Source organism: Camellia sinensis, chromosome 10 (assembly GCF_055761805.1).
Source record: "Camellia sinensis isolate YWXY chromosome 10, ASM5576180v1, whole genome shotgun sequence".
Lineage (NCBI taxonomy): Eukaryota > Viridiplantae > Streptophyta > Magnoliopsida > Ericales > Theaceae > Camellia > Camellia sinensis.
The window spans coordinates 173,796,379-173,812,394 of NC_138970.1; the positions used below are offsets into that span (position 1 = coordinate 173,796,379).

At 33.2% G+C, this 16,016-nt stretch overlaps 1 protein-coding gene across 2 annotated transcripts; it reads right to left on the reverse strand.

Moving 5' to 3' along the window:
• Nucleotides 1–1,020: 1,020 nt before the first annotated feature.
• LOC114295741 (protein PECTIC ARABINOGALACTAN SYNTHESIS-RELATED) lies at nt 1,021–9,844 on the reverse strand. 2 transcript variants are annotated; one of them, XM_028240054.2, is made up of 11 exons: nt 9,283–9,844; nt 7,902–7,952; nt 7,710–7,800; nt 6,866–6,942; nt 5,739–5,827; nt 3,823–3,942; nt 3,070–3,186; nt 2,837–2,986; nt 2,613–2,736; nt 2,329–2,520; nt 1,021–1,738 (listed from the first exon to the last, which is right to left on the reverse strand). In XM_028240054.2, exons 1-11 carry the CDS (start codon nt 9,583–9,585, stop codon nt 1,379–1,381), a joined length of 1,674 nt encoding a protein of 557 aa, XP_028095855.2. In that variant the 5' UTR covers nt 9,586–9,844; the 3' UTR covers nt 1,021–1,378. The 2 variants fall into 2 exon arrangements, with proteins under 2 accessions (XP_028095855.2, XP_082748976.1); XM_082892850.1 differs by lacking the exon at nt 3,823–3,942 and having other exon boundaries at nt 9,283–9,838.
• Between the last annotated feature and the right edge of the window lie 6,172 nt (nt 9,845–16,016).

A 16,016-nucleotide genomic window follows, 5' to 3' on the forward strand; every position in this document is an offset into this window, starting at 1 on the left:
GCTTACTTTTTTTTCTTTTTTTTTTTTATTACTCATACGATGTTGTTTTGATGAGGTTTATTTTCAGCCAACTTTAGGAGATTACTGTAAGGTTTCTACTCTTGAGGATCCTGACGCGTGGTTTGGAGGGTCAAAAGCTGCGATTAGAATACACCAGCTTAAAAAAATTATTTATACAGAATTGATTTGTCCTCAAAATAATGTGATAATTGTATTTAAGTAAATAAATGCCATTTTAATAGCTGTTTTGTTTATAAAATGATTTCATAACTATTTCATTAATTAAATCTACAAATTCATATTGTTCAATTCAAATTTAACATTTTTTCAGTAGCTTCAAATCCAGATCAACGTATCTGCTGCACAATTAGGATTGCAAACAGCAAATGAGCTGGGCCAAACTTTCATATGTTTAGATTTGTTTATTAAAATTTTAATGAATTTAAATTCAAACTTAATAAAAATTTAACGAATGGATTTAAAGTTGAGTTGATTTAAGTTTGACTTGGATTCAAGCCTATTCATGAGCATTAACGAACCAAAAAAAATTATAAATTTATATTTACGTATAAGAATAATATTACAATTAAAACTTTAATTATACAATTATATATAAACATACTTAAAGAAAAATCAACATTTTATTAAAATAATAATATCTACCACTATTATTATATAAATATATTATTTTTAATTAAATATTATTTACATTTACAATTTTTAAATATATAAATAACATATTTATCTTATTTTTTATACATATTTTTATATTATTTAATATATAAATGATAAATGTTGAACGAATCAACTAAACAACCAAGTTTTAATATATTTAGACTTATTTATTAATATTTTAACAAGTTCGAGCTTGGACGCAAAAAAAAATTAACGAACCAAGTTCGAATGACCCCTTATCAAATCGAGTTCGAATCTGTTCACAAACGACTCTGTTCATTTACAATCCTATGCGCACTAACAAAAAGTAAAAATAAATAACTCCCACTGTAGGCAACACAACCATGTTTGAACCGAATTTCATTAGTTGAATAATACATAATTCACTCTTAATTTACATTAATCAATAATACGTAAAAAATAAAATAAAAATTACAAAAAGGAGCTAATTTTATGGATACAAATCTGTAAGTGTCCCTCCAAAGGAAGTGTATACCACCAGAGTATAATGGTGGCATCCAATCCCTCTCCTACCAACCTGTACTAGTGACCACATAATTTTCAATATCTTCACTCATGGCCCAAAATTGTATTCATATTAACTAATTTGTGCAAGCAACTTATAAATATTGTCATAGAGCTTGCGCTCAAGCTCCTGAAGCCGATGCTCAACAGAGAGAATCTTAAGAATTAACCGTCAAGGTCAGGCTCTGCACATGCAAGGAGTTAATGGGTTCTCCCAGAGGTCATAGTTAGGGAAGGTTTCTTCAGGCAATCCAGTCCGTGTCTTGTGGGTGACAACCACATCTTCCACAAAGGTTGCCCAGCCCAGGTAGGGATCCCCCAAAGATTTGGACATGAGTCCCTTGTCCGGTTTTATGGACTTAAGCCGGTGACCCATGTACCTACGGGCCCCAATGATCAGCTTCGCAAAGTTGCCACCATGGGTCATCACAAACACATCAGATTTCAAGCAAACCAAAAAGTCGAGGGCTGCCAAGCTTGTAACGTGTTTCCTGAAACTATCCAGCTCCTCCTTGCTTGCCAATTCCTCCTTTGTCACCTGTTTAAACACCCTTAAAATGATCATATGAACTAAGAAATTTAAGCTAACATTTCAACTAGGACAGAATTTAACACCAACAGAATCAAGAACATATTTGGCACTATAAACTAATTCCATTTTGTTTCCACCGAAGTTCATCACAAAAAATCAATAAGAAGAAACTTACGCAATTTCATTTGATGACATTGCTGCAGTGGTTCCATATAAAATGCAAATATTAATCTCAAATTTTAATCAGCATGAAGAAACAACCAATCAAGAAAAAAGGGGAAAGGAACTCGTCCAAAGTTTTATGCTTGATTTGCTAAAAGGGGTAACAGAAGTAAAGAACTCATCCAAAGTTTTAAGATTACTTGCTATTAAATGGAATGACTTTATTTCTTTCTCTGGCCCACTTCAATAATTTAATACAAAATGCATTTTTTTTAACGAAAAAAAAATCACCAAATCATTTAGGCTGAAGTTTCTTAAAAGAGGTCAAAAGTAACAAGATTGTTTAGCATGTAACTTTGACATGGCATCTACTCTTCAAAATATATTTCAGTTGCCAAATTGGATTGCACAAGAAATCAAGCAAATGAACTTACAAGATTCGGGAACATGTTCCTGAGTGGTGCCATGCGGTTCTGTCCGCCATAAACCTGCCCAGAAGCAACATAGATTTGTGTTTCTTTCAGATAGCCCATCGCCCTAAGAATTACTGCCACTTCTCCAGGCTCAAGAGGGCATCGTCCTTCCTTCCGCTTCTGAAGAGCCAGTGGCCACAGATGGGAACCATTCTAATCACCACAAAAAGAAAATTAACATCATATATCCATGTCCATTTGGCTCTAATCCCAGGGAATCAACGAAACAATTAAGCTCTAAGCACCTTATACCGTCGAGGCCATTCTTTCTGTCTATATAATGCCATTAGAGCTTTTTCATCCCTCGTCCCCACAAAATCACAGAATGATAGGCCTACCATCCCTTTTTCAAATCTAAGATGAAGAGCCCTGTTTATGTAGAAACTTGAGATTACTGTGAGTAAAATAACAAATCAAACAATATGGTTAAGCCAAGTTTCGAAAGTAACATACCCAACAAGTCACTTACATGTAAGGATTTGAATTTGAACTTCCTGTGCGGTTTCTCATTCTTGACGCTAATAGATCAGCCATTTGTTCGATCTCAGGAAGAAATTTCAGGGCATGATAGTTCACCTTGCACCTTAGCCTGTTGATTTCTGGAGGAACATTGTCATACCTGAACAATAAATTTATGTTACTTCCTCAAAATAAGCTAAACAGAGCCCATTACAGTAAAAGATCTGTATAACCACAACTTACCCAAGTCGATCAACAAAAGGTTTTAGGGACATTATCTTCTTCTCTTTGACCCGAGGCAAAACATTGTCGATGTAGAATTGTGCTGGAGCATACTTCGGAATGTTTTTTACAGTCCGTCTATCATGCATTGAGAAGATCATTAAGTAAATATAAGACACTTGGAACAAAGTGATGATCATAAGAATCTTAATAAAAATATGCAAGTAGAACTGTAGAAGTTCTTATCTTTGAAACCATTTTGTGGTTTGAAGAGGACTGTAACAGTCTTCACCAATGTTAGAATAGTCATAAGTTATTGTGTTATTATTTTATTAGATGAGGCTACAATGGTCATATTGTAATATGTCTTCATAGAAATATATACTGCTGGAGTAGGGTTGATTTTCACAACTCTAAACCAATTAGTCACACCATCATCTCTTTTCTCTCTCTCTTCCTCTCTAACCCTAACCCTAACCCTAATATTCAACTCTTTTGCATTCTAACAACCAATAAAGTAAAACTAGTACAAGTTCTACAAGTTTCAAAGAGACCTTTTTAAAATCAAATATATCGGAAATTTTTTATCAAACATTTTAGAAGTTCCAAATTATTAAGGTTCAATTTGGAACATCAAATTATTAATGTTTTGATCCCTCTGTATATGTATCCCTAAGTGAGCATCATACTGTAACCCTTTACGTAACCTTTTATTAGTAATCAGTTAATAACGGAAAATGATACAAAAGGTGAGAAAAATCATGACAGTCAGACCTTATACTTGTGAACAGCTCTGATTTATCAGTAAACCACTCAGGAATATCACGAACAATTCGCACATCATCCTTCAAGTAGTCAATGAAATGATCTACATCAAATATGTCTTCAAATTTCCTGCAGACATTAAAAATTAGAATGAAAAGGAACCATTTAAGTATCTGATATTTAATTGTCAGAGTCAAAGCCTCTAGCAACACACAAGACAATCTCCTTCAACTAAAGGCAGAAAGAAGTGGAGAGTTTCTCCAACATTCTAGGGGATTAGCTCTCAAAAATAATAGTTAAGCCACTTCAATGCAAGAAATGGTTGACTTTGCCTAGTTCGTATAGCATTCAGTAGGCTTGCAAAGTGGTGTTAGCCATATGGAGCTGACAGACTCAGAAACAGTTAAAAATTTTAGCAGAGTTCCTCCGGAAAAAAAAAAAAGGTGATTAAATATTATTTAAGATGTACTGAAAGCAGGACAAAATTGGTAGAAGTGAGTTGAATAGTTTCCATAACCAGGACAAAAAGAAGAAGGGTTTTCTTCTTTTGAAGAGTATACTGCATTACGAAATTTAAGAAGCTAATGAAGGAGCATCAATGGCAGCGGTGGTTTCGCAGCTGATGATGAAATTTCTGGTGGTGGCAAGGAAAGTGATGTCAGGAATCAGTTTAGTGTGCTCAAGCTGGTGGCAGTTGGAGAGGTGGACATAACATAGTTACAACAACAACAGTGACAGGGTTAGCATAGATGTAGATGAAGGTAGACATGGCACCGGTACTAACTACGTAATTTTTCACAATTTGCATGCCCCGAAATAACATGCCTTAATGGCATATTTAATATTAAGAAGTTTAGAATTTTGGCAAAAACAAGGAAAATATATATTTGTAACGGATTTGCTAAACTACCGCATTAATGTTGTAGGTTCGCATTGTACCTGTTTTTTTCGCCAAAATACCCATGACTTAAAACGTTTGTCTAGCTAGTGGGTTTAATAAGGGCAAAATGATAACTCAAACCCTCTCTCTCTTTCATCCCCACAAAACTGGCAAATGTTGAACAATTAGTCGGCTCTGGTGACCTTTGTAGCCATCATCTACAGTATCGTCATCATTCACAACCACCATCATCATCTTCATCACCATAGTCATCAGCCGTTGCTCCATGTCTACGGCCGAAGGCAAGATGGTTTGATCTAGATTTGGAACAAACAGAAAGGAGAATGATGAAGTTTTAGATCTAATACTTCGTGACAGACTAGGTAGTGACCAAGCATGGCGACATGTGATCTAGATCAATAGACAGAGAAAGAGAGAGTTGTAATGCTTTGCATCAGGTAAGGTTGAAGATGATGGTCAACAGCGAATGGTTAGTGAAGATAAAGGCTACAAATGACCTTGACAATTTGGCCAGTGGCTACGATTGATGACAATAAAGGTCACCAACTCACCAGAGATGGGTACATGGTTTATCAGACCCTGTGGTGCAGAGGGGAAGTTTGAGTTACCATTTTTCCTCTCACTAAAAAAGGTTCAGTTTCTAGCCATTTTGTCCAGAAAAAGGGGTACAGTAATTACTTACACTACATTCATGTAGTAAATTAGCAAATCCCCATATATAATGCAACAAAAGAGAAACTATTAGGGCAGAAAATAGATGTGAAGACACACAGATACACACATGCATGGATATGTGTCTCTCAATGTGTAATACATGTACATCCATGTCCTTATGTCTCCAAATTTAGGGTTAGGTCATGTTCTAATCAACCCAAAGCAACAGTATAGTATCACACTCAAACATTTAATTTTCTACATATCTGGGAATATTCAGGTGTAAAGAGTTGTGTGTATAATATCACATGCATCTTTGTTATAATAATTACTTTACAAATATATAAAATTATAGGTCAAGATAACTCACGTTTGGTCTTTCCAGATCTGGTCTTGCTTCAACACTGGCAAAATAAGGGTGGCATTCATTATTTTGGCCACGCCAACAGCATTGCATATCTACATGCAGACACATGCAATTACAGTATGTGATGAAGAAGCATTTTTCTAGCTAGTAAAAGAAAACAATTCAACCACAGTTCTAACTTTTAGGGAATTTCATTGTAACACACACAAAAATACTGAATGGAAACGAGAAATGAAACTAGCACCATGGCCAATGCAGGAGATAGATAAAACAATCAAGTGCCAGCATAATGAGAATTTGTTTGAGACAGCACTTAACTCAAAAAATTATACCATTTGTCATGAATAATAATTTTTTACAACAAATATGAAGCCTGTGGATACTTTGTATAACTTTCCACATGTCACGTGGCACACAATGAAGTTCAAAATTCTTTACTGTATGTTTGACAGAATTCAAGAAACTACCTTACGAATAAAAATCACGTCACAGAATCAAGTGCATTTATGGGTGTGGGTGTGGGTATGTCTCTAAGGAATAGATTTATCGAGTCTCCAAATCCAGTGACATGGGGATGCAGCTAAATATTCAAATTATTTAATATTCTTAATTTAATTTCCTTGTAAAAAGATTGTTTTATGCAGCTTAAAAGTGTTTAGCACGAGCACTTCATCAATTTTAAAGCAACTACATAATGAAAGAACATAATAAGAGAACGTTATGAACAATTACATAGTAAAATTGGATTGCCAAATGTGCTTGTCTGTAGCAAATCTAACTACATATGCCAGACACATTCTATATAGATACCCATGCCATATGCATCCAACACGGGTACTTCGCACAAATATGGAGATCCATGTAACCATAGCTTCAAATCAAATAAAAACATTGGCCAAAAAAGCAATAACCTAGAGCACTATTAAGCAAGAGGCAGAAGTGAACTTTGTTGTCCTTCAGTAAGGAAAGGTATAACCTTCCAGTGTAACGCATAAAAGACTTGATTTTAACAACCGATATAAAATAGCCAAAATTTTCAAAAGCTAAATCACAGGAAAAAAATGAAAGCAAAAATAAAGACACAAGAATAGATCCTCAACTAAATGGAGTTTAAAAGAAAAGAAGCATACAGCAATTCTTTGCTGGTTAAGACCACCCTCGGCATGTATAAATATATATCCATTTGTTTCATTCTCAGGTGGAAGATCTGCAGAGAGCAAGAAAAATTATGGGGGTGTAAAAAGAAAGAACAACAATAAGAAAGCAATAACTTAGATATCAAAATCACATTAATGTTTTCATGAGCATATATATACAAATCTAAAGAACATGGGAAGATCAAAATTAACTGAAAGAAGAATATTTTCACACATATTCAGCCCACAACTACAGATACTATACTCAAATCACTTAAAAAGCTCTACATGCAATGCAACAAACCATGAGACTTCCAACGTTTAGGATTCAAAAATGAACTAAATCATTTCAAACAAAAATCTAAAATATGAATTGTTGATTTAAACACATGCTCCGTTAAGATTTACGTTTCTGTCATAATTTATTTTACCCCAACATCCATTTCAAAGTATCACTTAAGACACTCATTTGGAAGTTCACATGCCTATATCATTTTACGCATTTGTACAGAAGAATGAAAGGAAATTAAAAACATGTTGCCATGGGACTACAACTGATTGAAAATTTGATTCGGAAGTTAAATAAGAATAAACACGGGAACTATTACAGACATAATCCAACGCCATTTTTTATAAGCTTTCCACAAACAAATAAGGATTGATCTTATTCACCCAGGAAAAAACACAAAGAACTATATATCATGCCATATGACTACATGACTTCACTTGCTAGTTGCTACCTTTACATTTAACATTTAATATAGTTTGGATAGCCATGCAAGTGTAATTAAGATGAATCCCCAACACACAAATAACTAGTACATATATCTAGTGCTACCTGAAAATGGACCATTTCGTCGCTCAGCACAAGGCTTCCATGAAGTGGTGGCCGAATAAGGATTCTCCCAGAGTGAGGGAGGCTCCTTAACCTTGTAAAGTTACAGACAAATAGTGAAATCAACAAAAATCACTAACAGAATTAGATCAAAAAGGGTAGATAGAAAAATCAAAATAACCGCTCATAACTTACTTGAGGACAGCGAAGAACAATGCCATCTTTTCTGCACAAGTATGGGGCATTCTGTGATTAATTGAAAGAAATAAGTTGTGTATATTGTGATGGTTCAAACACATACAAAGGCATCAATAGAGAGTTGTTTTCTAGAAGGTAGTAAAAGTCACATATACTTCACAGAATTGGTAGAATAAATGATCTTTTCATGCATACAAAATGAAAAGCTGACAACGTGAAAGTAAAGGTGCATATCGCCTAATAAATGAACTCATTCAGCAACAAGCCAAGAACATCCATCACAAAAGAGAATCCTAATCACTGCAGAGTGATATGGTAAAGGGCAAGACGATCAAATACCCTAATATAGAATTATGCCCAATTGCATGCATATAAGGTCTAATCTGTTGCTCCTTAATTACATGAACAAGTAGAAGACCAAATAGCTCTAATAGGCTCACTCAAACTCAATGTTCTTGTTTTTCTCAGTTTATCTCATTTCTTGTCATCTCTTACAAGTTCCTCAGAAAACACACAAAAGTTTTGATTTTCTTAAGCTATACAACGTGCAGTGGCCTACTAACCTTGAGGTTGTGTAGTCAAACATGAAGACAGCCACTTCATGCAAATTATGCCAAAATTAGGTTTGTACTCAATCTATTTCTCCTAGACAGACCCCCATCAAATGGGATTAAACTGGGTGTAGTTTTTTTTTATTATCAAACAAGCAGGAACCTCAAACTTTGGCACATAAACCAACTTCAACTGTAAAGCCCACTGTTCAATTGGAAACATGAAATTTCCAGAATTTCACAGTGAAAATACCAATTATCCATTCCAGATCAGTGACAATGCAAAATTTTCGAAAAACATCACTCCAACAAACTGATGGAAAATTAAAAATCTTTAAAATGATTACAAATATAGAGCATTACAAGTAAATACTAACCTAGGAGTGCCTATCTAATTGGAGCTATGTTACCTAGAACCCATATTGTTCTAGCATGAAAAACGGGAATAAGAACATAGTTCACCACATGCTCTCTAAAATATGTGGTCCGATAGAGTAGTATTAGTATTATGACTCAAATTTGTTGCCTAACAACAAATTTGTTGCCTAACAACACAGTTGTATTAGTATTATGACTCATTGTTTTACATTTTCTCAATCCAAAATCCGCCCCATCTCAAATTTTAATTCATTAAAGTGGAATTTTTCCATGAAAAATATAGAAAAATTTATGAGATCGCTTTGGAAACCTAAATCGCTAGGGTTTTGTGGAAAAACTCGATTAGAGCAACCAATTAGCCAATAGAAGAATCGCAATTGTTGAAGAAATCAGATAAACAACTCAGAAACTGCAATACACAATACTAAATACAAGTAAGAAGAATATACCAGACGATTGAGGATTGAGAAAATGGAAATGAATGCAGCGAGAAGGACGAGGAGGAGCAAGAATATTGAGATCTTGGAATTGTGAAGGTGAAACCTACTGTCATCGCCAAAGTAAGGGCACAGAGATTGGAAATTGGGGAAGAAGGAGTGGACTCGATCTCGGGAGTGGCGATCGCGACCGTCGTCGTCGTCTTGGTCTTGGGGGAGGGTTTCAGGGACCAATGGGGAAGAGATTTCGTCTCGCTTCCTTGGAGAGGACGCAGCTCGGTTGCCCATGGAGCTCGCGTATCGGAGCTCCGCCATCGCTCTCTTCGGACTGTACGCCAGCTTCTCTCTCCTCTCTATTAATTTTTTTGTGTGGCGGGTCTTCACAGTCCATTTGATTTCAGATCAAGCTTTTTACAGTCCCATGGATTGATTGTTTTGGAGACCCAAAAAAAATTTGTATCTTGATTTTGATTAAGGGATAATTTGAAGTATTTGCTAAAGTTAAGTTTCGTGTTAACAAAAATAGTGAAAAGTGAAAGAAATGTGAAAAAAACCAAAAACAAAATCAAACAAATAAACAAACAAAAAAATAAATTTGTGAGTTTGTTTAGTAAAAAAATTAATCAGCAGGTTTGATTTGAGTATTCTGAATTAAATTTTTTAGAAATCGAGGGCATATTTGATTGAGTGGATTAGAGTATGGGATTGGAATTATTAATCCGTGGATCTAATTATTCAATGTTTGTTTTAACATTTTGGTTTAAGATTATTAATCCAATGGATAATTAATCCAACAAATTTGTAGGATTATTAGTAATGGGATAGGGGTGGAATTATTAATCCAATGGGTATTAATTCAATTGGATAGTTAATACACACTAATTTAATAGGATTATTAATACTTCACTATTAATCTTATAAATCAAACATAACCTGAGTTTTTTGATTTTTGTATTTTTTTGTTTTTAGTAATATTTTTAAAATTTTAAACATCTTTTTTTACTTTTTTAAATGCACCCTACTTAGCTGTATCTAAAAAGTAAAAAAATTATAAAAAAATATTTTAAAAATTAATAAATACATAAAAATATAAAAAATATATACTGAATTCTTGTATTTTTTTGTATTTTTAGTATTTAGTGAATTTTTAAAACATTTTTTTTACTTTTTATGTATATTTATGTTAGGTGTGTCTAAAAAGTAAAAAAAATTATTTATAATATTAAAAAAAATCAATAAAAATAAAAAACACAAAAAATAAAAAAATATAATTTTTTGAAAAGTGGTTTTAAAAAAAATAGAACCGAGCAAGTTGAATTCTTCATTTGTATCTTGATTTTGAGTAAGGGGTAGAAAATGACAAAATAATATTTGAAGTATTAGCTAAGTTAAGTTTTGTTATAATGAAAATGGTGAAAAGTGAAAGAAATAAATAAATAAATTTGTGAGTTTGTTTACTAGATAAGTGATAAAAATTAAGCTTCAAATTGCAGGTAAAAAATATATTAAAAAATATAATAATAAATTTGTTTTAAGTGTAGTTAGTTATTTTTGCATTCAAATTTCATTGTAAAATTTTCATTATATCATAATCTCAAATTCATAGAAGAAAAAATATTTTATTGTCGTTTTCTTCTCATTCATTTCAATTTTTTTAATCATTTTTACTTTTTATCATTTTCTTTCCTAATAAAATGTAAATTTTTTTAGCTTACAGGAATTATGTTTTTTTTTTTTTTTTAAATGTCTATTTTTTATTTTTTACTAATTTTTTTTATAAAATCAATAATAAATCAAATTCTTTGCTAAATTTTTAACAATGTTATTATTTCAAATTTGATTAAATAAGTATTAGATAACTTTTCAACCATAAAATAGTTAAAATATAGTTGTAGAATAAATTTTAAACTTAAAAAAATGGATTAAGAAAAATGGTTAGACATCTCAAAAAAAATTATCAAATATTATGGTCTCATTTGGTAACTCAATCTTTTAGCTTAAAAATTAAAAAGTCATTAAAAAATTTGAAAAAATAATAGACTATATCAAAAAGTCAAATATTCTTTTTCTCTTTACTTTTGCACATATTTTCATAAAAATTTAAAAAGTAATCCCAAACATTTCTTTTTTCTTTTTACCTCATATTGTGTATAATATTTGGTAATTTATTTGTTATTCCTAATATTACTCAAAAATAAGTAGTGTTTCTAATTAAATTTGCACTCATTTGACGAAAAAAAAAAAAAAGAAATTTAAATTTGATATAAAAAAATAAAAAGAGTTCAAAAATTATTTTGGGCAAATTACCAAAAAAAAAAAAAAAACCTAAGGTTTCGTGTATTTTTAAAATTTAACCCTAGGGTTTCAATTCCATCAATTTAAACTCTGAATTTTATTCTGTGTCACAATTTATACCCGGGCAATGGTAGAGGGCCACAATTTTTGTAGCTCAAATGGCTCAAAACTGTCAAAACGACGTCGTTTTGAGCACAAAACATGCCAAAACGACATTGTTTTGAGCACAAAATATGCCAAAACGACGTCGTTTTGACAGTTTTGAGCCATTTGAGCCACACAAATTGTAGCTCTCAAACATTATTCTTTATACCCTATGTCTATGTGACAACCGCCTTCCTAATTAAGCTAGTTAATTAAATTGATTATGTGCTTACTAATTATATGATTATATGTGATGAAGTGTTATTGTTATACCATGTGAGTGTTTACGTTGTGTTATTGTGAACAGATAGGTTAAAGTGAATATTAAATCTATCTGATTCGTTAATTTTAACAAGTTAAAATTAAATAATTGGATAGGAATTAGAGCCTAATTTATCTTAGTATAATTTAATTTGGTGTAATTAAAATTATAAAGATGATGATTAAATTAATTTGAGTGAATTTAATTCCAATTAGTTAATGTAATTTACTAACTTTTTAATTAAAGTCTAAAATGTGTATAATCAAAAGAACTAGTGTGATGCCATAAACTGAATAGAAAAAAGCGAGAGGTTAGTGGGTCTTGTTGGGTTTCGCACAACACATACACATATATATAGCCTGTGTTTGGCAAGTAGGTTTGCAGGCTTTTTTGGCTATTTTAGCCACAAAAAACAAAATAGGCTATTTTAGCCATAACAAACAAAACATCACATCCAACCCATAATCATTACATTCTTCTCTCACAAAAAAACTCAAAAAAGCCAAAAAGCCAAAAAGCCCTTCCCAAACCAAGCTTTTAAGCCCAAGCTAAAATAGCCAAAAAAGCCAAAAAGCCAAAAAGCCAACCCACTTCCCAAACGGAGGCATAGAGAGAGAGAGAGAGAGAGAGAGTCTTGGAGAGTAAGAATTCAACGGGAGAAAAATTAGAGAAAAAAAAGAAACTTATGCAAGTCATTGCAATTACACCTTGTCCTTCATAAATCACTCACTCTAGATAACATTTCTCCTCTCTAATTCCATGCATCTGAAGAATCTTGCTCATGACTATGGAATTCAAGAATTACGAAGGAAAAATATACGCTATGTTTGGTAACTTAGGAGAGAAAAGAAAAGAAAAGATTACTTAAGTAATAAGAGAAAAGAAAAGAAAAGAAATGATTGTAATTTCTCTCCTTTTTGTTTGGATAAGTAAGAAATAAAAGAAAAGAAATGATTGTGATTTCTCTCCTTCTTGTTTGGTTAGATTTCATTAAGAGAAAAGAAAAGAAATTATTTTATGTTATATTACCAAAATAACCTTTTTATATTTTCAATCATTTTATTTCTTTTTTTTTTATAGGGGTAAAATTGGTATTATGAAAATATAAACATTTGTGGACTTCTTTTCTCTCCCAATCTCTCCACTTTTGGGAAGATTGAAAATAAAGGTTATGAGATAAATGAGTTTCTCTCCATTTCTCTTTATTTCTCCCCATTTCTCTCCACTTAAGATAACCAAACAAGGAAGAGAAATACATTTCTCTCTATTTCTTTTCTTTTCTCTCCAAATCACTCAATCCAAACACAGTGATAAGGTTATTAGAAAGATTAGTTAGTGTAATTAGAAGGTTGTTACATGCATGGCTTTAAATGAAAAGAATGAGCAAATTAACTCTTAAATGAATTCTTCATATCCTTGTTGTTTCTCGTAGTTACAAATAATTTCATGCATGAACCTCATGAACTCAAATGAGTTCTTCATGAGTTTGTTTTGTAATTTAATTGAAATTTAAGCTTTGCAAATTGTAACTTTGGGAGTTGATTTCAAGTGTTAATCTCTAGTTTGATCTCCCTTTTCTATTAAGGGTCTAAATTAAAGGTTGTTGGTATAAATTTATGGCTTGAAACATTTGATATTGAGACCAAAATAAAGTGAAGATGAAGTGCCCAAACGGAGCAATTTTTGGACTGTTTTTGGGTAGAACTGCTGCACATGTGGCCTGGGGCCCCGTGCATGCGGGAAACAAGGCAAATTTGAGGAGCATTCTGCTTAAATTGCAGGTGCTGGAGGCAGGTACGGAGGTGGCCCCATATGTGCAGCAAATATCCCCATAGTGCGGCAATTTGGGTTATCCGGGTTTTGTTTTTCGCTTCTCTTTTCCATATTCCAGGCCTCCGTTTACATGGTTTTGAAGTGTTTTCATGATTATTTGCATCTCACGAGTGCATTAGATTGAACTAGATTGAATTAGATCAAATGAATGAAAAAATAAAGCCGAATTAGTAAAGATGATTTGTTATTGAACAAGTAACAACCGAATCAAATAGAATTGGCTAGCGATATGAATGTTATTGAATTGTTATGGTTGACTTTATTTGTTTAGGTCGGACGTCGAACCAATAGTATGTGTATCAAGAAACCCACTGTGAGTAACGATGTTGTAAAGATATGTTCCAAGTGTATTTATTTTTTGAATGATAAATTATATCGTTTCTAAACGGTTACTTTTATCGATTGAATGATGATCTCCTCTTTTGAATTGTATTCGTGGCATCCATAGCGTATTGTTATTGTTATTGATATCGATATCCCTATTATTATAAAGATCTCTGTCAATTCAAAATCTTAAAACTATTGTTATTGTTTGATGACCATCAATTGATTGTTCGGTCTTTATATAAAACCTATTGTGTTGTTGCTATTGGATGTACTACGTATGACCAATATAACTATTGATTGATTGAATTGATTGAATCGAACGATTGATTGACAAATGATATTGATTGAAAATATTCTAATGATAATCGATTGTTTCAAAGACTAAAAGACATCATTCTTAACCTCTTTACACATCTGTTATTCACTGGGTTTTAGCTCACAGTTTATTATATATATGTAAGTGGCTAGGCATCGGATCAAAGCTAGAGGTGTTGACCCGAACCCTTTGTTTTGTCAAGTCAGCTATTATGCCTCATTGCGAGGTTTCGAACTAGCATGTGTCGAGGCTTTTTGGATGGTTCAAATTCCCCATTTTTTTGAGTATGTTAAGTAATGAAAATGTTTTAAGACTATTGTCAATGCTATTTTTGATGATTGGATTAATTTCTTAACTTGTATTTTGCCTTGAATTTGTATGTTTTTATGGACATGAATGGTTATGGTTATGGCTTGTATATGAAAGTTTATTTTTATTCAGGTCCTCACAACTCATTGGACATTCTCTTATTATTGATTGGCTTCTGCCAACCCCTTTGTATTGTAATATTGTAGTTATTGTTAAGTAGGCCTTTAGTAATCACAGATTACTGGCCGATTACGATGCTAAACCTATAGGGGCGGGTTTGGGTCATGACAGTCCATCTCCGTCTATTAAACTAACGGAGAACTTGTTTTTTTAACATGTGTCATTCCCTTACTTGTTATTTCAAAATTAATGTAAAATAAAAATTATTTTTACCATGAACATATTACAAATGATCAAACCTCCTTATTTCTCAAACTTCACTTTCAGCCATTCACTCTCCAACATTGCCCCTTTCCCAACCGCCTCATTTCCTAACGACCTCACCAAAATCCCCATTTCCACCACCACCCTTAAATCCTTTCACAACTACCGGAGAACACACACATTCCCAAACCACCACTATAACTTGCTGTATAAAACTATGGCAACCCCACCATTGTCATGGTCCAAAATGTCCCCACCAAGCACATCAATTCCTTTGCCGACATCTATCTTTCCTTTTGTAACCAACTGCCGCCTTTCTCTCTTTTCATTTCCTCAGCATGCTAGTCGCCTTCATTCTATCTTTACTTTTACCTCTATTGGTCGTGGTCTATGGATCGATTACGACAAGTGAGATTGTCCAAATCTACAAAATAAATTCTCTCTTTGACGGGATTAACAGGTTGTATTTATGGTGACAGGATTGAACACATATGAGGAAAAAAATAGTTGATGCAATAACGAATCTGAAAGATAGTGAAGGAGGGTGGTAGATCTGAAGAAATAGAGATATGGGAGTAATGAATTCGTGTGAAACGGTGAGGGCGGCGACAGATCTGAGGGCGGATGGCGATGGATTTGAGTGAGGCGATAGCATATAAGAGTAGGAATGACAACGGGGTGGCGCCGGGGATCACGCTCCCCGTTCTCGATCTCCGATGGTCGAATTTCCCCCGTCCCCGACGAGGAACTTATCATCGCCCTCGCTCCCGCTCCCGCCTCCACCCCCACCCCCTAACGGGGATCGGGTTTCCTCGACCCTGAACATTCCCCGGTAAAAAAAAAAAAAACTTCAAAAAATACTACCATTCATCAACA

Excerpts from the sequence above, each read along its gene's own strand:
- LOC114295741 (XM_028240054.2), bottom strand. The coding sequence starts at position 9,585 with ATGGCGGAGCTCCGATACGCGAGCTCCATGGGCAACCGAGCTGCGTCC. Across the intron at positions 3,187-3,822 it reads GAGCTGTTCACAAGTATAAG|ACGGACTGTAAAAAACATTC; the intron begins GTCTGACTGTCA and ends AATGCATGATAG. Across the intron at positions 2,737-2,836 it reads TCAAATTCAAATCCTTACAT|GGCTCTTCATCTTAGATTTG; the intron begins GTAAGTGACTTG and ends CTACATAAACAG.